We start from the raw sequence: 24,982 nt of genomic DNA, 5'->3' as shown, positions 1-24,982 counted from the left end.
ATGGAAGCCAGACCCAAGTTGAAGCATTATCATGTGCATGGGATGGATTCCAGGGAGCACCTTAAATGTTATTTTGATTCAGAAAGTGCATTCAGAGATGAGACAGTGGTGTTTATTATGGAGAAGCTGCACAACGCATTAGTGACAGGTGTGTATTCAGGATAAATTGCTGCTTTAGCTATATAATATGGTTATTCTGAGCACCAGAAGAATTAAATGGGTGACCTTATAGTGTACAGACAGGGGTGTAGTGTGGGCAGAACCGGTGGAGCTCATGCACAGGTGCTGGCTACGGCAGGGGACACTAAGGGCGGTGGATCAGCAGTGTTTTGTTTTTTTTTAAACATTTAATAAATAGACTGACATAATTGCCTGGAATGTAATTAATTTACCTCTGCACGGAATGGCGGCGGTCAAACATTGTCACCGGAATCCCGACATCATTTGAGATGCTGATACTGGAATACTGACAGCTGGCATACCGAACGTAAGTATAGTAAGCCAGGTTAGCTTTTACCCACAGGTTATGTTTAGGCACCATTGTAGGCTGCGGACAGGGGGGGGTTAGGGTTAGGCTCAACTGGGGGGAGGGGTTAGGGTTAGGCACTAAAGGGGGAGGGTTAGGTGTAAGCACTAAACAAGAGAGTTATGGTTAGGGTGCACGGGGAGGTTAAATACTGAGCATCGGGATGCCGCTGTCTGTGACGGCCAGCATCCAAACTGCCAGTCTCCCATACCCAACCCATTTCCCAGTCCCCTGGTCCCAAATGGAACTGCAGATGCAGAGAAATAAAGCTGGCACTGTGCTCAGGGCCACGGAAGCTCACACTCTGCCAATGGTCTGACACTGCACCACTGGAGGAGTCCAGTAACCAGCCACACGGATGCAACACTGAGGAAAGGAAGACATAAAGGAGTGGAGCAGAGCTGGTAAGAGCTGTAGAAAAGACAGAATAAGGAGACTGGGCGGAGAGGGAGAGGTAGGTGTGTGTGTGGGATTCGGTGTGATACAGCGCCAGCCTGACATGAAAGGAAATCCCGATCGTCTAGAAGGTAAGTATATACTACCCTAACTCTACCCCCTAACCCTAACCCTCCTTTAGGGGTGCATAACCCTAAAACCCCCTTCTAAGTGCCTAAACCTAACCCCCCCTTTCCCCGCCACCTAAACCTAGGTCCCCCGGGGGGGTGCCTAACCCTAACCTTCCCCCGGGGGTGCCTAACCCTCCCTCCCCCTAGCCTAAACCTAACATCCCGATTGGAATGCCGGGCGCCGGTCTCCCGGCGTAGGTTAGTTAACCCTCGCTGGGATTCTGTAGTCTAGATGCCAGCGGTCGGCATTATGACAGCCGGCATCATAAACGTATACCTGTGTGTGTGTAGTAGGGTTTGAATTTTTCATGCGGGACAAACGCGGACCTTCTCGCACATTTAAAGGTCCGATTTTGTCCACAACTCACCAAATCTGATAACTTGCGAGCATGAGTTTGCAGGCTATCTTGTATTTTGTATAGTCTTTCTTGCGGAGGAAGGGCATTTACTCATACCCTTCCTCCGTGCGAACGACCGAGACCCACGTGAGGTTTGTCATTACAGGAACCACCAGCCAATCAGCGTGCACCTTCGTAGGAGCTGCACGCTGATTGGCTCTTAGCAGTCAGCCTGTATGTCACACTTTTCCCCATAGACTTGATTGGTGGGAAAGCGCCATTGAAGTCTATGGTGGAAACCACTACATTGCTGCCTATTATGGGAACCGCAAGGTTAATAGAGGTGGCGCCGACTGATTGGCTGCTGGCTCCTGTAATGACAGTACTCACGTGGGTCCCGGTCATTCATGTGGAGGAAGGGTATGTGTAATCCCTTTCTGACCTGGTTTCTGGTGTGCTTTTTTCTTGTTTTTAACCCCATGAATGCCTACTTGGAACTAAGAGGATATAATCTACACTAGGAGTTGGTGAGTATTAAGTTTTTTTTTACAGGTGTTGTGGATTCTACTGGACAAGTGGATGTGAATGACTACAGGGATTCTAGATAAGTATGTGTGAATGTTTGCTTTAATAATAATGTGAGTGTGAATGTTTGCTTTAATAAAAAGCTTGGTCTTGGTTCTTAAAATACAGGGGACCACTATGCATTTTCCCCTCTATATTTTAAGAACCAGGACAGGCTCAACAGAGCCCGGGGCTGGTTATGCTTGTAGTGGGGGAGGGACACACATTACAGTTTACTTTTTTTTTTTACACACAGAAACATGCATGGATTTCACGGATCAGTGCATCTTTCTGTGTTAATCGGACCTGCTGAGGATAGACTCAGTAGCCTGAAACCGGTCTGTTTTCTCTCAAGTTTTCAGGCAGTGATAGTGTACATTGCCCAACTTGTATGCTCACAATGGCAAAACATCTGGATGCGGGTTTTGCCATTGTGAGTTGCATGGGGTTTGAGAAACATGCAAGTTTGCATGTTCACCCACCCTAGCAGACCAAGGGACATACACTAACCACCCACCCCCACCCACAAGCACATAAACTATCCTCCCTACCATCCCAGTGCCAGGCACATACACTATCCATCCTGTCCTCTCATCCCCAGGAGCCTACACTAGCCACCCTACCCCCAGGCCCATACATTATCCAACCTATAACCCTCGATCCAGGGACAAACACTACTTACCCAACCCTCAGACCCTGAAACATATAGTACCCCCATCCCTTATGTCCAGGTCATACATTAAAACTCCCTGTCCCCCTTTCCCCCGAAAACCTTCATGGCTTCTATATGGTTTTGTATTGATCATGTTCTATTTTAATTTATAAATACAATGCATTGTGTTTGCTTGTTTGAGAATATAATTAAATTAAAAAAATTACTCCATAATAGGTGCTGCCCATCCTGTACACTAGCTGCATATCACCCCCATGTGCTGGCTATGCCTAGTCCCCAGACACACCTCTGTACTGCAGGATGGGGGGTGCCATAGCATGTACCTGCTATGGGCACCAGAGGCATTTCTAGAGAGGAGGGGGCCCATGTGCAATCTCCGACACGGGCCCCCTCCTCTCTGCCCGGCAGCCGGCTGCGCACTGAGTTGTGCGCGGCCAGCGCTGGAGTTATAGACTCTGGGCACTAGAGTGTGCCCAGAGTCTATAGTGTCTGCACAGGTCACCGGGAAAATGGCCGCCGAGGCCATTTTCCCTGTACGGCGCATGCGCAAACGATGGGAAAATGGCCACTGCAGCCATTTTCCAGTCGTATTACAGTGCCAGACGCTCGCACCGACGTGGGACTCCAGAGAGGTAAGTAATATTATGGGTGCAGGGTGTGCGGTGCGGGGCCCCCCTGGACCCAGGGGCCCGTGTTCCCCACACACCCTGCACCCATTATAGATACACCCCTGATGGGCACCTCAGCTCCACATTACACCTCTGTATACAGGATATAATGGGAACAGGAGACACTTTCCCTGCTCACAGAGAGATGTCAGCTACAGACGTCACTTTCATCCATGGTGCTATGGAATAGAATTAACCCACCAAACGTTATACACACAGCACAGAAATGGCGACAGACTCGGGAATCATAGACATATCTTCCTTATGCATCACAGAAAATTGAGGAATAATATATAATGTTTGGGTGCAGTATATAGATATAAAACATGTGACACAGATGCTATTTTTTTTATATTTGCTTTTATTGCCAACACAGTGTCTCATATATACCATGTGTCCATTACAGTCACACAGCTGTGGGAAATGTATTAACTCGCAAATTCCCAATAATATATTTCATTGGCATAGATGAAGGCACCCAGTATTATGCCATGACACATAAATCATGAGATCCGTTCCAGTATGTGCCCAATACTGGGACTCACATTATCTTTCTTTGCCATTAACTCATTGTAACTTTATAGAATGTTGAATTTCTTCTTATCTGATTCCTCTTTGCAGGTCGTATTAAAGGAGAAACTATGATTGACATCAGTATCGGATCCATGGTTCATCATCTTTTTGTTATAAGTGAATTTTTTAAAGAAATCACTATATTAAAATTAAAAGAGTCCTGTATTATGGAACTCAACAAATGGGTGAACACCCGTACTGGGGCTTTCGACTGGACTCATGCATCTAAGATTGTTACCGAGCTGGGAGGCATCAGGTAAAATGTGATTCTAAACATACAGTAAAAGAACATAAAGATTGAGTCAATTTTAATAAAAATAATAAACAAAAATGTAAATTAAATGTAAGTGGAACATACATTTCGGCACTGACACTTGAACCTGCTGTATTATATAATGTAATGGTGTTATTATTTTAGTGTGGAAGAACAGAAAAAGGAAGAAAAGTTGAAGGAAACCATTAAATGCATTGTGCAATTTGACTTCAGCAAAGAAAACCTCACGGATCCGGTGGTGTTACCACAAGCCGACTGTATACTCACGGCGGTGGTGCTGGATGCAGTTTGTCAGGACCAACAAGACTTCATCAAAAACCTGAGGAAGATGTCAAAGCTGCTTAAGCCTGGGGGATACTTTATTATAATTGGGTGCCTAAATATGACATATTACACTGTTGGTAATGATAGGCTACATGCATTGACTTATGATGACATATTTGTAAGAAAGACCCTCACTGATGAAGGATTTGAAATTGGTTCCTGTGAGTTACTTGATAGAAAAGTAGAGACTGATATAATAGATTACAAGCAATTGATGGTCCTCACTGCTGTCAAAGGGGGTTGGGTATGCGATTCCAGCACAAACAATGCTGGCGGTCAGAACCCCGGCTCCAAAGTCACGATGGTGGAAATTCTGATGCATACAGGTAAGTAATCTAACCCTTCCCGTAATCCTACCCTAACCCACCATTCCCGCAGCCTAGCCATAACCCTCCCCCCACAGCCTAACAATAACCCTCCCCTCCTGCAACCTAACCATAACCCTCCCCCTAATGCCTAACCCTAAACCCAAAAACCGACTGTTGGGATCACAGCCGCCGGGATTCTGGATACTGTTGAGGGTTTTGGAAGGAAACATATAAGATATTTATTGTTGCCATCTTTCTCCCATTCAACCCCAATGACACTGACACTTACTTACATATGGGAATGTTTAGTAAGAAATGACACTGATATGTCTTTTCTTATCTTAAGTATCAGACCACAAATGTTTCATAGCCAGCCTATAGTCAGTACACAGCTAGCAGGGACAAGGGTTAGGTAAAGTGACATCCAATGACAGGATGAATGGTCTGGCATAAGAGCAGGCAATAGAAACAGGCAGGGAAAAAGCAAGCATGTACAGTAATACAAAAGCAAGTCCATTGTTCAGGACATAAAAACGGTAATAACATGGTATAAGCAAAACTGGTTCAGATAAAAGCCAGGTTATCATGTGATAATAATCAAGCAATCAAGAAGGATGCCAGAAAGTCAGAAGCTGATGTTTATTCAAAGTTTCCGGAGTTTGCGCAAGGCCAAGTTCACAAAACAATCACCTAGCACTGACTGTTAGGTGAGATCTCACTAAAAGTGCTGGTTAATTGGTAGCAAATGTGCAGACCATTTCAAACAATGCTAGGAGCTGGATACGCATCTCACCCTACAGACAATGTCTCCAAACACATGAAAGCTATATCAACCAGCTAACTTGCTGTAGTAATACATATTTTAAGTTAACCCTAAGGACATCCAGTTGGTACAGGATCCTAGATGGCAGTGGCGTAAAAATGGCCCCAGCAGAGCTTTCAGTGGCTTGGGGACCATTGCTATGCCACTGCAACTGTGAACACTGGCCTCTGAAGTGATCAGGTGACGTCATGATGTCACCCACATTGTGAGGAGCCTGCGCGGCCTCACCCTTTGGATCAAGTTAGATTCAGTCAGCGCACACTGATCAGGATTAAAGCTCCGGGACTTTATCAGTCGGCATCCCGGCAGTCGGCCAATCCTTTGTCAGAGGTCACATCCCAGGAGGAAGAGACCTCTGACAAAGCCGTGATAGGGCGACACAATATGTGATGGACAACATCTGGATATCACAGGAGTCAACTGCATTTGGGGCGAATGAGTATTGCCCAAAAATCACACAGCAGCCCTGCCTATCTCTTTTGCCCCTCTACTGTACTTACCTCCTTGGAGCCGGTAATTAAAAGTGAAATGTGCAACAATATCACTTTATTAATTAAATGCATTGCTGTTTTTCATGAAACATTTTTATTAAATGATCTTTCATTTTTTGGTGTTAGCCATATTTATTTATTTTTCTTCAAAAATTTAAGTAGCTCTTCGGGAGGTTTAATTTTTCTCGAGTAGCTCACATCCCAATTAAGGTTGGTGACCACTGATATACATATATAATTTATATTCTATAGCTCCACCCCCAGTAACTTCACGCACAGTGCCAAAACCTATTTTCCCGAAAATAGCCCTGTTAATAACATTCTTGAAATGCAGAGTCCGTAACTCAGTTTCAATATGTAAGCATTATGAATGTATCAATAGCGCTTGTCATTGTATCCAGGATACAGATTTCTTTATTACAATACGCAAAGGAAAACTGTAGAATAAGACCTAGATAATTACTCAATTCTACATGTGCTGCATCTGTAATTTCCATGCACATTGCTCATATATCAATTAATAAAAAAATAGAAATATTTATATAAAAAAGGGGTATATGATATATATATATATATCACCAAAATAGAATACTTTATTGTGCACTGTATAGTTATTCCACTGATGTAGTCATAAATATTTATTTGCTATGAAATGTAGACTATGAAGTTTATTGCATAATAAATGTACAATAAAGTACTTAAATTGCCTCATGGTGTTTTTCTGTAGGATCCACTTGGGAAAGATGTTGGACTTCTTAGTTGTGTAATAAAATAGATCAATACAATATATGTCAATAGAAAAAAATATAAATAAAATATATAGATATGAAAATATAAAAATATAGAAAATATGTATTTAGAAATAAATATAAAATATTTAGGGTCGTATTCAATTAGACGATTTTTGAGACGACCAAATCTTCTTAAATGGTTAAATGTAGTTGTTCCATAGAAACATAAAAACAGAAAAATATATAGAATATTGTATTAGAAAATAATATAAATCAAAAGATCTGTCAGCAAGACCTCAGAAAAGAAACCGGAGAGACCCTTCACACAGTAGTCCTCATGTGACAGGCAGGAATCTTAACACCCCACACAGTGTCTTGCTAAGGTAACAAATGCTCACATGATTGTTACCTGTGAACAATGTGAATGAATCACTTCAAGGTTTCTTTACCCAGACACATATATGATGACAGAACATGGGATGCTCACATAGAGGCTGACTTGAAACTGGTATGATGAAAACTTATAAAGGTTTCTTTTCTTCTTAAATCATAAGTGATACCAATAGGCTCCCAAAAATAGGAAAGAAACTGAATATTGGGCCTGATTCAGACCCGCTCGCAAGCGGGTCGATGGTGGCCCAGTGCGCACACACAAGCCCCGGAGCGAGCGCAAAAAGCACTTGCTCCGGGACTCAATACAAAAGTGGCGGCTGTCGATGTTGATCGACAGCTCGCCCCATTTTGTAGGCATGGCGGTGGGGTTGACTTCACAAACGGAGGCGTTCCCATGCGAACACCTGCCGTTTGTGGGCAGCCCCACTGACATCACCAGTGATGTCATTGGGAGAGCTTCCAGCTCTATTTGAGCCAGAAGCTGTCTGGGGCTTGCGGCCATGAGACCCTACCACAAGGGTCTCATCGCAAGCCCGATGGTCGCGATGGTCTTGACCATCGCGACCATCATCATGGCCGCTCACTATAGCTGTGGGTGGTCACCCACAACTGTGCGAGCGGCAAGGAGGCCACTCCTAAAATAACCAGAGGCGTTCGCAAAAAGCGAGCGCTCGCTTTTTGCGAACGCCTCTGAATCAGGCCTATAGTGTAGTATGTCTTAACAAAAATGTAATAAACATTAAGAACAAATATAAACTTAAAAAGTGGGGATTAGCCTTCATACCAGATAGATGGTAAACAGCGTTCACATTGGTATGCATTCAAAGTGGGGGAAAAAGACACCCGGTGGTGCGCTATTAACCATCTATCTGCTCCTTCAGAACATAGGGGCATATTTATAAATTATCAGGTTTTAGACCCAAGAATTATCTTATTGCAACTTATCACAGCAATAAGAAATTAAAGATCACAGGGATGTACCATTGATCATTTGGGTTCCAATTGAAGCCCATCCCTTTGTTGTGTAAAATTAAAGTGATCAATAATTACTTTCTCCTTTGGGTGACTGTCATGGTACTGCCCGTGCGCGGTTAGCAGACCACCCTTTTGAGTATGTGCGGTCAGCAGGCCATGCAAATGTGAGCAGCTATTGCCGTTGAGGGATTATACAGGGATTTACCAGGGATTTACTCCTGATAAACTTTGAAATAGGTAGCCCATAAGTTACAATGGTAAATGCTGTCTAAAGATGGTGTTACAGTAGCTACCGGGGGCAAGCTCATAGATCTCAGTAATAGCAGCCCCCATACAAACCTATGAGAGCTGCTATTGTGCTCAAAAACTGGGGACTGCAAAAGACCCCCCTCCCGATACATTCAGGGGATACTTAAAATTTTCAGATATCACCTGAAACCTGTGTTTTCTGGGGGATATCCTGCAAATTTAATTTCATAGTATGAAAATAGGCCCCATAGTGAGCATCAGTGATCACCCTGCAGAGTTACTGCCCTACTAACTTTCCTGGTCTTGTCTGAATCTGGAGATACACTTCCCTACCTCAGTATGTCACCTGACCTTCATCCCTTACCTGCTCCATTGATGCGTTGCCTTGAATAACAACTTCTATACAGAGGAAACATGTCAGGACCTGGACTGTCAGACTACGGTTGAGGTCCCGGGCGACTGTGCTCCACGTGTCCAGATTCAGGTGTCCTCTCTGGTATGCCCGCTCTCCACGCAGCCATGCACGGCATCAGACGCGTGAAGTCATCTAAACACTGCCTGAATATCTAAACGTCCACTCCTGCAGGTGCGGGTTTTTTGCCATTCAATTAGGTGCGTGATTTTTTTTTTTCATGCCGGGAGGTTTTTATTCACGCACCTCCAGAGCAAGCGTGATTTTTCCTAAAAACATTATTTTTAGGAAAAAATAGTGGGACTTGCTCTGGCACCCCCGCGGCACCCCCGCCTTAGAACTAATTAAGCAATTGGAAGTTTCCAATTAGCTCAATTAGTCCTTAATTAGTGACTGTGTGTGTGCATGAGTGTGTATGTGTGTCCCCCCCAGTGTTAGTGTGGCCCCTCAGAATGGGCGCTGGGAGAACTACATTTCCCAGCAGCCCTTGCCCCTCCCACCAGCCCCTGGAGCCCAATGAGCATATTCTCAGTTTTGTGCTATACTAATTAACTCCAGACAACCTCACAAGAGATAACCTGTATGAGAAATGTATGGATGATGGATGCTCTAAGAGCAATATATCACTATGTTATCTGATCTGTTTCTAGAATAATGTATGTGGAAGTATTCCAAATTGGCACCCTGATAATTATATGAGAGATACAGTAAGTGCTTTTGGAATTCCCAAACAATCAATATGGATATAGTCCGTATTTGCACTGTGAGAACTACTGTATATGATAAATAAGTGCTCTTTGAATGAATATTATAAGTAGGGTTTGTGAAAGAGTGAATACTGAAATAAATCAATCACTTTGATCTCTGAAACCTGGCTCAAGAAACTTTGATACTGTATATTGACATACGGGGATTGCAACATTGAGTGCAATTCTCCTTATAGTGGATACAAAACGTAACAAGGGCACATCATAATAAGACTGAGAAATAGCATGTTGGAGAGCAAGATCAGTATTATTTGTGTGATTTTTTTATTCACAAAAAAAAAATTGTTTAGACGCATGACTGCTTTTAATATTTCATTGGAGTTGCATATTATTTTATTGAAATTAATAAAAGTTATGTTTTAATATGATTTTTCTAGTGCGCCAGCAAAGAGACATTCTATCTTCTTTTCACCATGCTTAAATGTCAATTTGAATCTGATTGGTTGCTATTGGCAACATCTAAACTTCCAAAAACTCTCACGTTAGTAAATATACCTCAAAGACGCAGCTACTGTGCTTACTGCATCCATCTCTAAGTCAGGCCCAATATTTCAAAACATAATACACAGCAAATGCTACTAACTACTAAATCATATTAAATGTCATTTATTACATAGTGTAATAATGTTTATAAAAACGTTCCCAGCACCTATTGTACTAAAATATTAAGTAATTGCAAAAAATAATACATCAAAGCAGCGGCTGGAAGTTTGCAAGGACACAGGTATTGCAACATGAATATTTTCACACTGGAATTTCTCACAGAAAATCCTTACAGATATCCTGGACTTTTACCTCTGAACAATTTGTCTTAAGGTTGCCATCTGTCTAGGTTTGCTCTGGACAGCCTAGAAATTAGGACATCTGTCCGCTGTACGGAGCTTTAACAATCCCAGACAGATTTACTAAGAATCATGTTTTGGTCAAGTTTAAAGACGATTGGAATCATTGGAATTTGTGAGAGTTTTTTAAGATCAAAGACTCAAATTTACTAAGAATCGTGTTTGACAGAATCATGATTTCCAATGGTGTTTGCAAGAGCATTTGTCTTTTCTCCCCCATGTTGAAACTATCTGAACACTCCCGAACATGAAGCCTGCACAGATCAGTGAAATCCATGCAGGTTTCTGTGTGTATAAAAATATAAAAAAAAACATGGTGTGGGGTCCCCCAAAGCATAACCAGCACCGGGCTTTTTGAACTGGTCCTGGTTCAGCAAAAACGAGGGAAAAAAATTATGAGGGGTTCCCATATTTCTTTCTACAAGCACCAGGCTCTTATTAGCAGGGGTGTAATGGCACAGCCATGGGTCACACTTGACTGGATCCCCCTGGCAAAGCATTAACCCCCACTAATTATTCAGTACACGCCAATAATGGGATTCCCCCTCTCCAGGTAACCCCAAGCCAGGGCTGAAGGTGGGTGTGGGGTTGATAGTTGTAAAGAATAGATTTAAAGTGTCTTTTACATTAGGACTACAAGTCCCAGCGAGCCTGCTCCACATGCTGGTACTTGAAGAAACACAAATACCAGCATGCAGGGAATTAAGGGCCCGCCAGTGCCTATAGTCCCCCTGTAAAAGAAATATAAAAATAAAGATAGTACACGCACACTGTACAAAAGTAAAAAATTTAATACATACTGTATCACAACCGGATTAGGGGTCCCTCTCCTGGGGTAGATGGACTCCCTCTTCACACACACAGCAGCCAGAAAAATAGTACACCAGTCTGGGGTCTCGTACCAGCTGGTCGGTACCAGTCTTTATTGTGCAAAAAGGAAAACAAAACATAAAAGTAAACGCTAGCCCGTCTGGGCGCTAACTAGACAAGCGGTTCCCTCTCTATAGAAATAGTGGGGCCTACTGCCTCCACCATCAACACAAGCGTATGCACAAGACTTTACAGGTTGTTTTCACCAAGTGTCTCTGAGCCAGCCAGTCTGCTTGCTCTCCCAGGTATGAGACACTAGCTTACAATCAGACACAGCCTATATTAGCCAGTTCCAGGTGCAGACCCTAATGAGCCTGCTAACAGACCAAGAAGGTCAAAACCTGGAGTGGCCTGTGGATGGAGCCCTCCCTCTCCTCACATCCACACCCCCAAGACCCAAACCAGCTTTTCAAAAAGCCGACACTCAAATCTGCTTCACTGCAGACTTTTCTCCTGGGGGTTTTTAGAACACATAGGTCAAAAACCTAGGACAAATGTATCTACCACTGACCACTTTACCAGTGTTCCTATCACAATACTCACACTATACTCAGTGAATCCCATTATATGGTTACAAAAAATAAACATACTCACCTAACCCTTGCTGCAGATCCGTCGTCTTCTCCAGTATCATCCCTGGGCCATTAAAAATAACAAATCATGGTCTCGAGCTATAACAGACACAGAAGAGCTGTGTGTATTGTGATAGAAGCACTGGAGAAGTGTGGAATGGCTTCTATGTATGTCCTAGGTTCCTGTCATATGTGTTCTGAAACCCCCAGTAGAAGTCTGTTTGGGAAAAACAGACTAGAAATGTCGGCTTTAGAGAAAAGCCGGTTTGGGTCCTGGGGGTGTGGATGTGAGGAGAGGGAGGGCTCCATCCACAGGACACTCCAGGTTTTGGGCCTCTCAGCCTGGTAACAGGCTCATTAGGGCTTGCAGCTGGAAATGGCTAATATAAGCTGGGTTTGTTTGTGGCTGAGTGTCTCACACCTGGGAGAGCAGGCAGACTAGACTGTTCAGAAACACTTGGTGATAATCCTTGTAAGTACTGTGCACGTGTTTTGTTGATGGTGAGGGCAATAGGCCCTACCATTATTATAGCGAGGGAATCTGCTGTGTAGCTAGTGCCCAGCCTTGCTAGGACTTATGTTTATGTTTTGTTTATGTTTATATTCATTTGGCACAGTAAAGACTGGCGCCGGCCAGTTTGTATGAGAACTCCTGACTTGTATCCTGTTTCTATGGCTGCTGTGTGTGAAAAGTGGGAGTCCATCTACCCCAGGAGAGGGAGCCCTATCCCGACTGTGTTACAGTACACACACACACAGCTCATCTCCACAAGTGACAGGACCAATGAGGTTCCCTGCACTTACAGAGCTGCCAGCCAACCAGCGGCCACTACTATAGTAACCGGCCAGGTCGCTGATTGGTCTGTCTGTTAGCCAGCTTGATGCTCACATAGAAGTGTGTTTGAAAAGTGTGTTTTGACCCGAGTTTAGTGTTTTTATGGACGTGTTTAAAAACACGATTCTTGATAAATTTCTGGGAATTATTGTTTCTTCTGGAAAGTACTTCCGAGCTTGGCCGATGGTGTATTTAGTTCTATTGGGGTTTTCTTACCAGGGCCATAGCTAGGGTAGTGCGGCCGGTGCCATCGCGCAGGGCACCACTGGTCAGGGGGCGCTGTTTGGGCCTTTCAAATTTCTGTTTATTATCATTCTTGCTTGTAGCTTCCTTTTATTTCATCCCCAGCATCTCCTGGCCTCTCCTATCTCTTCCCTGGCCCTTCCCCATGAGGCCATGGCCCTCTCTCAGGTGCACTATATTATGTCCCTATTTATCTCCAGCATCTCCTGGCCTCTCCTATCTTTTCCCTGGCCCTTCCCCATGAAGCCATGGCCCTCTCTCAGGTGCACTATATTATGTCCCTATTTATCCCCAGCATCTCCTTGCCTCTCCTATCTCTTTCCTGGCCCTTGCCCATGAAGCCATGGCCCTCTCTCAGGTGCACTATATTATGTATAATAATCAGGATTTGTGATATATGTTTTCACTGCCATAGATTTGTTATGAAGATCAGGATTTATCTTGACACTATATGACTGCCATTCTTAGTGAACAGTGCTGTAAAATTTATTCTGTGCTTATTTATTATCAGCTGATTTACACATCCTTATAGAACCATCAGTATTTATCTCTTCTTTCACTGTTTAATATATTCACCTTTTTCTCCCTGACATAGTTTAACACTATGTGAGCAAAGGGTTGCTAAGAATTTTTTGATTGTTGACAACAGTAATGTTTTTCTGGATCATGTTGAAACGATTCAATTAACTAACCAGTCGACTATAATATATTTTTCCCAATTGAGGGTTGATAGTGACCTAACACCTGATGGTTTATAAATTGCTGCTGACATTAACATTATTTGTGAACAACAGCATGTATTCCTGACTGTTATATGGCAAAAGATCACCTCTCGAACTGTGCTGTGATTCTTGTTGTTTGTTATTATTTATTACCAAAGAGCAGATTTTAACATCTTGGAAATAATTTTATATGGGTACAATTTCAGGAGGTTTGCATATTATGCACAGACTTTAAGATACACCCTCTGGATATGTCTCCGTGATCTATATTGTTATTATGATTGCAATGATTCATATGCATGGGTGACATTGTGATACAGTAGGTAACGGAGTGTGTTATTTCTACTCATTTCTTTCTATTTTTTCAAGAGGCTCTCATTCCGACCTGATAATCCTCTCATTTGTTGTCCTATGCCTTTTGGGTATGACCACCAACAGCAGAAATTGGAGTTGATGACGGGAACCTCTTCTTATTTGCTTTCTCTGTACTACTACACCAGCAGATCTCTCACTCCTCCTCCTCTACAATTGTGTATGAGACTGAGCAGCAGAGCCTGATTGTGGAATCTTTAGCCCCTACTATTTTTATATCTCTGTTTACCGACATTTCCTATCTATTGACCTGGAATTATACCATGTCACTAGAGCCTTTCACTTCTATGACTGTGATATATCTAGTTATACGATCACTTGTTTGAAATTCATCATCTCTAGTTGATTACATCTCTATCTCTACAGCACTCTGTATCTTCCCACAGGTCCTTATTTCAACTGATAAATTCACTCATTTGCGGTCCAATACCATGGGCATGACAGCAAATAGCAGTAATTTGGTGTGAAGACCAGGAACACTGTTGACTATTGTTCTCAGGGGTTACAATGCCAGGAGATCTCTCACTCCTCTTCCTCCACTTTTTAGTGTGAAAGGAGCAGCAGAGCCTGGAATTGAATTTGATATCCCCCACTTTCTATTTTCCATTTTTCAATTTCTGCTATTAATAACCGTCCTTGGGAATCATTAGAGTACATTGTTACGTTATTATTCAATTGAATACAATTTATTTCATTTCTATTGACCTGGTGTTTTTTACTTTATTTTATCAATACATGTTTCATGTTGTATTGTCTAGTATTTGTTGTTCTATATTTTGCCTACTTTTATCTGGGTTATTGCTAACCTGAGATTAATAAATTCACTCTTTTCACTACTCTTGTCAGATATTCTTGTTATCTGTGTAAGTCTTTTTATTGAATTGTCATAGATATAATAAAAGTTATGTTTTATTACTACCATTTGAATTAGTAGAGTGCACCCATATAGAGTCTTTTGGTTTAAGTTCTCTATGAACCTGAACCTTTTGTTTTTCGGAATCCTATATTAAGTCTAGGTAGCACCACCACCCTGAAATATTTATGGTACTGAGATACCCAGATTGACATCAGAGGTGGCTTTAGCATCCTTACACTATATTATTACTTAGATAGATCTATCCAGGATCAGTGCGGTGAATTTTTCCTTTTTTCCTCTTTCCCCTTCCCTCATTTATGATAATCTGTAACATGACAGTTAGGACCTGAGTTCATCTGCCCCAAAGGATTGTCCTGTCTGTCTTGTGTAATTTGTTATTCACTTAGATGGAGGGGAGAAGGAGAAGAGAGGACGTAGCACAATCACAACCCCTGAGGACCCATCCCCAGTTGCACTTCCTAAAGGGAAGTTATGTCCAATTATTTGCAGACATTAAGTTTACATTTCAGCATACTTACCATTAACATGTTTGTTTGTTTGAGATGTGCGCATCTGTACTGTACATTTACTGAACAATTTTTTTTTTTGCTTTGCTCAAAGCTCTGAAACAGCCCATTTTCCCTTCTTCGCGCAGCATGGATGCTCAAGGCTCAATGCAATATTGAGCATCTTGAATTAAATATCACACAGTTTTATGTAATGTAGACTAAGCACATGTGATCTAGAAATGGCCAATGATATTTGCTTCACAAGAATTAGACCTTGCAGTTAGACATACATTTGCAGCAGAATTACGATGATCTGCAGTTAGTACGCCTTGAAAAATCCATAGAAAGGAAGACATATAACGCCTGTTATATTATGCTTTAGAAAAAGTACAATTTATAAGTAATATTTATTTCACACAGTAATAACTTGTGATCACGTATTCATATGGTTTTATTCCGACTCTATCTTAGTTAACCACTTGCCTGGCATAGTTGCATTTTTCCAACCAAACCACACAATAATCCGATCAGTGGGGGCGGCTGCAGGAAGAGAATCTTCCTGCAGCTGCCGCTCTCAGAGGGATCTTCCTTCCCTGCACCCTCTCCCCCAGTGTCTGCTGTGCTGCCGATCAGCACAACAGGAGATGACAAGAGATGCTGATTCTTTCATTATTACACAGGAAGATAAAAATAGACAGTCCCCAAAGTGCACAGAAATCTACAGATACCTTTGTGCTGATCTTTCATTTTGGCTCGAGGTTCCCTGTATCATTCTGTTCCACTGCACTTACTTGCTGTATTACAACCATGTGTAACTATATTGTGAACCTACATGTCTTATGGACCCCACAGTGTTATTATGCAATTTATTAAACCTCAATATAATACTTTTAGAGCAGTGGTTCTCAAACTCTGTCCTCAGGACCCCACACAGGTCACGTTTTCCAGGTCACCCAGCAGGTGCACAGGTGTACTCATTACTCCCTGACACATTTTAAAAGATCCACAGGTGGAGCTAATTATTTCACTTGTGATTCTGTGAGGAGACACGGGAAAACATGTACTGTTTGGGGTCCTGAGGAAAGAATTTGAGAACCTTTGTTTTAGAGCATCTCTTATGTAGTGAAGATCAGTGTTTCCCAAACTAATTACTCAGGAAGTACTAACAGTGCTTGTTTTCCATGTCTCCTCACAGAACAACAATTGAAATAATTAACTCCACCTGTGGATTTTTTAAAACGTGTCAGTGAGTAATAACTACACCTGTGCACCAACTAGGAAATATGGAAACCATGCACTGTTATGGGGCATACACACTAGAGCAGTGGTTCTCAAACTCGGTCCTCGGTCCCCACACAGGTCACATTTTCCAGGTCACCCAGCAGGTGCACAGGTGTACTCATTACTCACTGACACATTTTAAAAGATCCACAGGTGGAGCTAATATCTCACTTCTGATTCTGTGAAGGGACTTGGAAAATATGCTCTGCTCGGGCTCCAGAGGACCGAATTTGACAACCTGTGAATTAGACGATAAAAGTGAACGATAACAAGATTGTTCAACGATATATTGTACATATCGTCCAGTGTATATGCACCAAGCAACCAACGATGCACGCTCCCACGGGACGTTAACGATATTTGCTGTCGTGCAAACAAGCAGTCCAATATGACGATATATCGTCAGAAAGAGCCTGTTCAGGGATGTGGCAGGATGATGTCACTGAACGATATAGTTAATGATATCGTTCAGTGTGTACACCCAATATTTTTCACCAAAATCGCTCAGCGCATCGTCTAGTGAGTATGAGCCTTTAGTGCTCCCTGAGGAATGTTTGGGAAACACTGGTGTAGACGTTCATAACCCTTATATTTGCATCACACATGCTGAGGCTGGCGTGCCACCAAATCACTGGTTTCTGACTACCCACTCTTTAAAGTTCCCAGTAGTGCTTGAATTGGTCCCAACTAGGAATAGTTTCTATTATGAGTCATTGGGGCCTATGTATCAAAGCTTAATGAGAGAGAAAATTGTGAGATATAAATCCCTAACCAATCAACATGTAACTTACATTTTATAGGCTGTGTCTGATAAGTGACAGTTAGGAGCGGATTGGTTAATACTTTTCTCTCACAATTTTATCTCTCATCAAGCTTTGATACATAGGCATCATTATCACCTATAACTTTCAGGGTGTAGTGAATCCTAAAAAGAGAGAATGTGAGAAACTGCTATGTTCTAATTAGAATGCAAGATAATTAAGGAGGCGTCTCTTGTATTAGGTGACCGTAGGCCTGTTTATATGAGGTAAACATGAGTAGCTGCTTTGATAATAGAGAATTTACAAATCTTGTGACATGAATATAAAACTCACCCTCAGGCAGAACCACCATGTTATTTGAAAACACACAGTAAACTGCCAGAGTCATTGATTAATTGTATTACAAGATACACTGTACATTCAGTATATACCTTTGGGAGTTGAGTCATTTGTAACAGAACAGTATACACAAACATTGTAAATATTATTTTGTAGATATTGACTTATCAGTGTGTGATGTGTTATTATTAAAATGGCAATATTTGTATATTTATTATAGTAAGTATTGCAATCTAGCTAAATCAGAATTATATTTATAAGGATACACAACTATGAATGTTGTATACTGTATTTTTTTATTATATGTTATTAGTAAATATTGCATTTTTGATCGCACCCATTAATAAATAAATATCCCTCTACATATCATAGACATATAGGGCTCTATTCAGCAATAGTGACGATGTTGCCCTGAATATTATTGGGTAACATCGTCGCAATTTTTTACCAATTATTACATTTTATGGGGCATATGTAAAAATGCTTGATGTGAGATAAAATTGTGAGATATATATCACCAACCAATCAGCTCCTAATTATAAATTTTTAAACACAGCCTGCAAAACATAAGTTAGAATCTGATTGGTTGGTCGTATATATCTCACAACAAGCTTTGATACATATACCGCTAAGTCTGCTATTCAGCAATTTTATATGCTGGGACAGTGGTTGCGTTAACACAATGTCCCTGCGATGTTACAGAAGGCATTGTATTCGGGATTCTGTTTCTGCGCACGCGCAGTCATGCGCTCGGGAATAGTCCCCGTCCCTGCTTTGCGGTGACCGCTGAGGGCAAGTCCAACTAGACCCTGTCGAAACTGTCCAAATTGATTGAAATGTGTACACAGGCTTTATACTAGTGTGTATACATTTATATTTATGTGCTTTTATATTTATAATGTATATATACATTTTAAATATAAAAGCACAAATATAAATGTATGCAGACTAATATAAAGCCTGTGTACACATTTCAATCAATATGGACAGATTTAACAGGCTGGAGTTGTACTTACCCTCGGCGATCACCGCAAAGCAGGGACGGAGACTGGGAGGAGTTTCAAGATCCAGCAGGGGCTTGTGGGAAGCTTTTCCTTAGTCCCTGCAGTTTCTGGGATAATTAAGGACTTTCGTCATATAACGCCATTCTTAGATGTCGTTATATAAAGTAAATATTTTTAGCATGATTTAAACGTTTTTTTGCTTTGCTGAATAGCAAAAAGCATTAAAGCACTATAGAGATCAATGTCTGATCCCTACAAAATGGTACTCTGCGATATGGGAATTCAATTTAGAAGACAATTGCGTTATCTTATCCCATTGCTGAATAGGGGATTTACATAAAAAATGCAGAAATGATAGTTTCCGCATTTCGTATGTAAAAAAAAAAAAAAAAATCATTGCTGAAAAGACCCCATATTATAGTAGGTATTGTAGACATTGGATATACAATCACACACATAACATGTATATTTCCCATCCAGCCACTTACACACAGATTCCAGTTATCCATATATGCTTAGACACACATCATAGGGACAATGATATTTATAGCAATAAAGATATTATGCGTACTTAGGGCTTCCATAAAGGCAATATGTATCCTTATTAACATAACAATAATCACATACATAATATAAATCAGTTTAGCATATGGGGTAACCATACATTAACAAGTTTCCTTTCATCTGAACTCTGTTTCAGAAAGGTGTTAATGTATTTTGCTCATGTATGTGTGTGGAATCGGTACAGAGGAAGCCCGACAGCGCTGGAAATCCCGATCGTCCCTAAGGTAAGTGTAAACTAACCTAACCTAACCCCCTAACCCTCCTTAGGCGTGCCAAACCCTAACCTCCCCCCCAAGTGCCTAACCCTAACTCCCCCCTCCCCGCTGCCTAAACCTAAGTCCCCCAGGGGGTGCCTAACCCTAACCTCCCCCCAGCAGTGCCTAACCCTTCCTCCCCCTAGCCCAACCCTCCTGGGGGGGTGCCTAACCCTAAGTCCCCCCGGGTGCCCTAAACCGAAACATCCCCCCTGTGGCTGTCCGCTCGCGGCCCCCAGCATCCCTTCGATCAGGATGCCGGGCGCCGGTCTCCCGGCATCGGGAAATGTCAGGCGTCTACATGTAGACGCCCGGCATTTCACCCTCGTCAGGAAATGACAGTCGGGATGCCGGCTGTCGGTATTAAGGTAGCCGGTTTCCCGATTGTATACCGTGTGTGCAGGGGCGTAGGAAGGGCGGCTCCAGTGGAGAGCAAGCTCCAGGTGCCTAAAAGATTAGGGGGCGCTGGCGTGCCACAGCCTGACTCCAGCACTTGTCACCTGGTCGCCCGCAGTTGTGTCAGTGACAGCCTGAGCCGCGTTACAGGTTTCTTCCTCCCTCTTCGCTCCCGGCCCCTAGACATGCGTGTGACAAAAGTGGGCGGGGACTGCACTGCACAGGAGAGGAGAATGGAAAGAGGAGCTGCCTGGGACTCACCGACCCACCCTGGAGGGTGCCATCCAGGAGGGGCAAGTGAACAGAACTGTACACTGCCGGGCTGACACTGGGGATGGGGAATAGGAAGTGCGGTGGCATGCACTGCAGTGAGCGCAGGAGGCACGCTACTTCTTGGAGGGCGGAGATACAGATAGAGGCACAGAGAGGAGTAGGGGTACAGATAGAGGCAGAAGGGTGGACATATAAAGACACAGAGAGGAATATGTGGTACGGACAGGCTGAAGAGGGTACAGTTAGAGGCACAGAAAGAATACGGGGTACAGACAGAAGCAGAAGGGGGTACAGATAGAGACACAGGGACAGAAGGGAGCACAGATAGAGGCACAGAAGAATAGAGGCCCTGATTCAGAGCCGGTCGCTCTGACAGAGCGCTCGCTCTGAATCAGGGCCGGTCTTTTTTTTTTCTTTTTTAGAACGGCCTCCTGGCCGCTTGCATAGTTGTGGGTGACCACCCACAGCTATAGCGAGCGGCCAGGAAGATGGTCGCGATGGTCAAGACCATCGCGACCATCGGGCTTGCGACGAGACCCTTGTGGTAGGTTATATTTGCTTTTTTTGCCAACACAATGTCTCATGTATACCATGTGCCCATTACAGTCACACAGCTGTGGGAAATGCATTAACTCTCAGATTGCCAGTAATTTATTTCATTGGCATAGATGAGGGCACCCAGGATTTTGCCATTAATCATACACCATGAAATCTGTATCAGTATGTGACCAATGCTGGGACTCACATTTTCTTTCTTTGCCTCTAACTGACTGTAACTATATAGAATGTTACATTTCTTATCTGAATCTTCCCTGCAGGTCGAATTAAAGGAGAAACTTTGATTGACATCAGTATCGGATCCATCGTTCATCATCTTTTTGTTATGAGTGAATTTTTTAAAGAGATCACTATACTAAAAATAAAAGAGTCCTGTATTATGGAACTCAACAAATGGGTGAACACCAGCACTGGGGCTTTTGATTGGACCCATGCATCTAAGATTGTTACTGAGCTGGAAGGTATCAGGGAAAATGTGATTCTAAACATAAAAGAACATAAAAGATGAGACTATTTAAAAAATAATAACAAAAATGTAACTTAAAAAAAATGACTGTTTTAGTTTTAAATGGAGATCAGGGAGATAGACGACAATAGTGAATATTTCCTAGTTGGCGGCTGGTATTCCTCCTGATTCAAGAGTTCCAGTTGTGCGTGTTATTTTCTTTTTGTTTGTTTGGTTTGTTTTGTGGTATAAAAAAACTGAAGTGAAACACACAATTCTGCAATGACCCTTGAACCTGCTATATTATATAATGTAATTGGTGTTATTATTTTAGTTAGGAAGAACAGGAAAAGGAAGAAAAGTTGAAGGAAACAATTAAACGTATTGTGCAATTTGACTTCAGCAAAGAAAACTTCACGGATCCGGTGATGTTACCACAAGCCGACTGTATAGTCACTGCGTGGTTGCTGGATGTGGTTTGTCAGGACCAACAAGATTTTATCAAAATCCTGAGGAAAATGTCAAAGCTGCTTAAACCTGGGGGATACTTTATTATAATTGGGTGCCTAAATATCACATATTACACTGCTGGTAATGATAGGCTACATGCATTTACTTATGATGACATGTTTGTAAAAAAGACCCTCACCGATGAAGGATTTGAAATCAGTTCCTGTGAGTTACTTGATAGTAAAGTAGAGACTGATATAATAGATTATAAGCAATTGATGGTCCTCACTGCTGTCAAAGGGGGTTGGGTATGCGATCCCAGCACACACAATGCTGGCGGACAGAATCCCAGTGCTGGAGTCACGACAGTGGAAATTCCAATGCATACAGGTAAGTAATTTAACACTTCCCATAACCCTACCCCTAATTTAACCCTCCCCTCCTGCAACCTAACTCTAACCCTCCCCTCCCACAGCCTAACCCTAACCCTCCCTCCCACAGCCTAACCCTAACCCTCCCATCCTGCAGCCTAACCCTAACCCTCCCCTCCTGCAGCCTAACCCTAACCCTCCCCTCCTGCAGCCTAACCCTAACCCTCCCCTCCTGCAGCCTACCCTAACCCTCCCCTCCTGCAGCCTACCCTAACCCTCCCCTCCTGCAACCTAATCCTAACCCTTCTCTCCTGCAGCCTAATCCTAACCCTGCCTGTCTGCAGCCTAACCCTAACCATTCCTTCCTGCAGCCTAACCCTCCTACCCTGCAGCCTAACCCTAACCCTCCCCTCCTGCAGCCTAACCCTAACCCTTCCCTCCTGCTGCCTAACCCTAACCCTCCTACCCTGCAGCCTAACCCTAACCCTCCCCTCCTGCAGCCTAACCCTCCCCTCCTGCAGCCTAACCCTAACCGTCCCCTCCTGCAGCCTAACCCTCTCCCTAATGCCTGACCACTAACCCTAAAACCCACTGTTGGGATTGCAGTTGCCAGAATTATGACTCCTTTCAGGATTCCGGCACTGGGATTCTGGGCACCGGCACTGTGTGCTCCGGGATACCAACTACATGCCGTCAAAGGGAATACTTAGGTTGTTGGAGTTGTGGCCATTGGCTGGAGGGATGATTTCTTCAAAAGCTTCCTAATAACTACTGATCTACCTTAGTTATTATTACCTTCTATAGCTCTCAGCCATTTACTAAATCTTACATACTGAACAGCTCTTAACATGTGACATATATAAACTTTTTAGTTAAGTAATTTTCAGTAAATGTTAATTGTATTTTTCCTCATGCTTCTAATAATCCAAAATTATAAAAAAAATTACTAAAACGGTTTGATTTTGTGTTTTTTATTCAAGCAAGGAGTATATACTGGGTAGAGGTTCTGCTACTATAATAAAAAGGTGCCAGCCAGGTTCGTATCTCACTGGTCTATGTACAGATGTGTCCTGCTACATCTTTGCTGCGTACACAGAAAATCGCACCATGCATGGCGCGAGGCATGCGCCCACGAGTAGATTTGCGCACTGCATTCGCACCCACGACTCCATAGGATTGCATGGTGTGATCGCAGTGCGTGCCATAGCGTACCGTAACGCATGCTGCTGCGGGTGATTGCTTGGCACGATGCGTGCGCACATAGTACGATCGGCAAGGATGTAAGAGGACACATCTATAGTAGTTAAAATGGACTAGTCTAGTGACACAAGCTCCAGGTAGGACTAATATTCTATAGCAGGATTTTGGTAGAATAATTAACTGTTTTGGGAGAAAAAAAACATATCTATACCCTCCCACTGTTTTGCTTTCTCTGACTATACTGTATCAGGGTGAGATGAGGAAACATTTGGACTGAAAAATATTATTTGTTTTTGTGTTTTGTGTAATTAGTCCTACTGCTAACTTATTTGACCAGTGTGTTTTATTTTTGTCAGTACCTCTCAATAGCTATATTATTATTGTATTTTAAATAGTAGGCTTTTATGGACATCTATTGGCCTCTCTTTATAATTGCAATGTCAGTTTCCACAGAAATAGATCTTTGCATTTCTCCTGTTCGTAAGTACCCTAACCCTCTCCTCTCCCCCTTCTAACCCTAACCCTCCCTTATTGGTGTCTAACCCTAAGACTCTCGGGGTGGTGCCTAACCCTAAGTCCCCCCTGTGGTTCCTAAGCCTAATCCCCCCCCCCCGTGGTTAAGTGTTACCTTCATTCGGGATGGAGGCTTGTCAGGATTTCAGCATCTGGAACTTAAATGTAGATTATTTGTCATACACTTTTTTCCAGCATTTATGTTATATTTACTGAACAGTGTTAAAATTGCTTATGTAACACACCTTTCACCTCTAAAGGGACTTTAGGTTCCCAATTACTTTAGTGTCTAGAATGTACCCATCATTAACATCCCATTAAGTCATACTTACCTACTCCCCCGAAAAGGTCGGAAGCCTCCTGAAAATCGTGTGGCACCCAAGTACACCCGAAAGGCTAGGCAAGTCTCCTGGAACCAGCCGCCGCCGGCCTGCAACCCCCGTACCACCCACACCCCCCCCCCCCCCCCGTGACCACCCATTTACTGTATAGCACGGACAGACCTCAGCACCAACCAGGAGCAATGTGCAGCATGAGCGGACCTCTGTGCTATCTGGGAGAGATGCACAGCGCGAGTGGACCTAAATGCTAGCCTGGACAGGCACCAGGGAGGTAAGAAAATGGTTTTTAAGGACAGGAGAGTGACGATATCTAAGTGGGTTGGGAGAAGTGGTCATGTGATCTATGGTCTCTGGATAGTCCTGTGACCTCACTGAGCCTAGTAAGGAAGCTCGTTCTGGCTACAAAGATGTTAGCAGCACCGGCAACCCCTGCAATAAATCTGCAGATGTATTGTCCAAATGTGAAAATATGATCAATAGCAAATGTCTGTTAGTGGGAAAATGTGTTTCCCCGATATGATCATCAGTTTCTTCAGAAGGCAAATGAATTGCTATTCGCAATCTGTACAAGGAAGAAAGTTCAACATACACGACAGCTGCTTACTATACCCTCAGGGCCATGGAGAGATATTTTTGTGGACCTTATTCCTGATCTACTGTCTTCAAATAGGTTTACCACCATCCTAGTGTTCGTTGACTGCTTTGGCCCATATTATGCCATCGACCAAATTAACCACCACATCACAGATGCCTCAC

General features: G+C 42.8%; 1 protein-coding gene across 1 annotated transcript; it reads left to right on the top strand.

The window, feature by feature from the left end:
* Positions 1 to 21,414, top strand: LOC148477228 (nicotinamide N-methyltransferase-like). Its single transcript, XM_088457042.1, has 4 exons — positions 1 to 148; positions 3,957 to 4,164; positions 4,327 to 4,832; positions 21,167 to 21,414. Exons 1-4 carry the CDS (start codon positions 1 to 3, stop codon positions 21,412 to 21,414), a joined length of 1,110 nt encoding a protein of 369 aa, XP_088313168.1.
* The last annotated feature ends 3,568 nt before the right edge of the window (positions 21,415 to 24,982 follow it).

The sequence above is a fragment of the Taudactylus pleione genome, unplaced genomic scaffold (assembly GCF_031769625.1).
Source record: "Taudactylus pleione unplaced genomic scaffold, aTauple2 ptg000734l, whole genome shotgun sequence".
Taxonomy (NCBI): Eukaryota; Metazoa; Chordata; class Amphibia; order Anura; family Myobatrachidae; genus Taudactylus; species Taudactylus pleione.
This window is presented reverse-complemented; position numbering and strand designations above follow the sequence as displayed.

Coding starts and splice junctions, on each gene's coding strand:
- LOC148477228 (XM_088457042.1), top strand. CDS start 1: ATGGAAGCCAGACCCAAGTTGAAGCATTATCATGTGCATGGGATGGAT. Junction 4,165..4,326: donor ACCGAGCTGGGAGGCATCAG/GTAAAATGTGAT, acceptor TTATTATTTTAG/TGTGGAAGAACAGAAAAAGG. Junction 4,833..21,166: donor GGAAATTCTGATGCATACAG/GTAAGTAATCTA, acceptor TCTTCCCTGCAG/GTCGAATTAAAGGAGAAACT.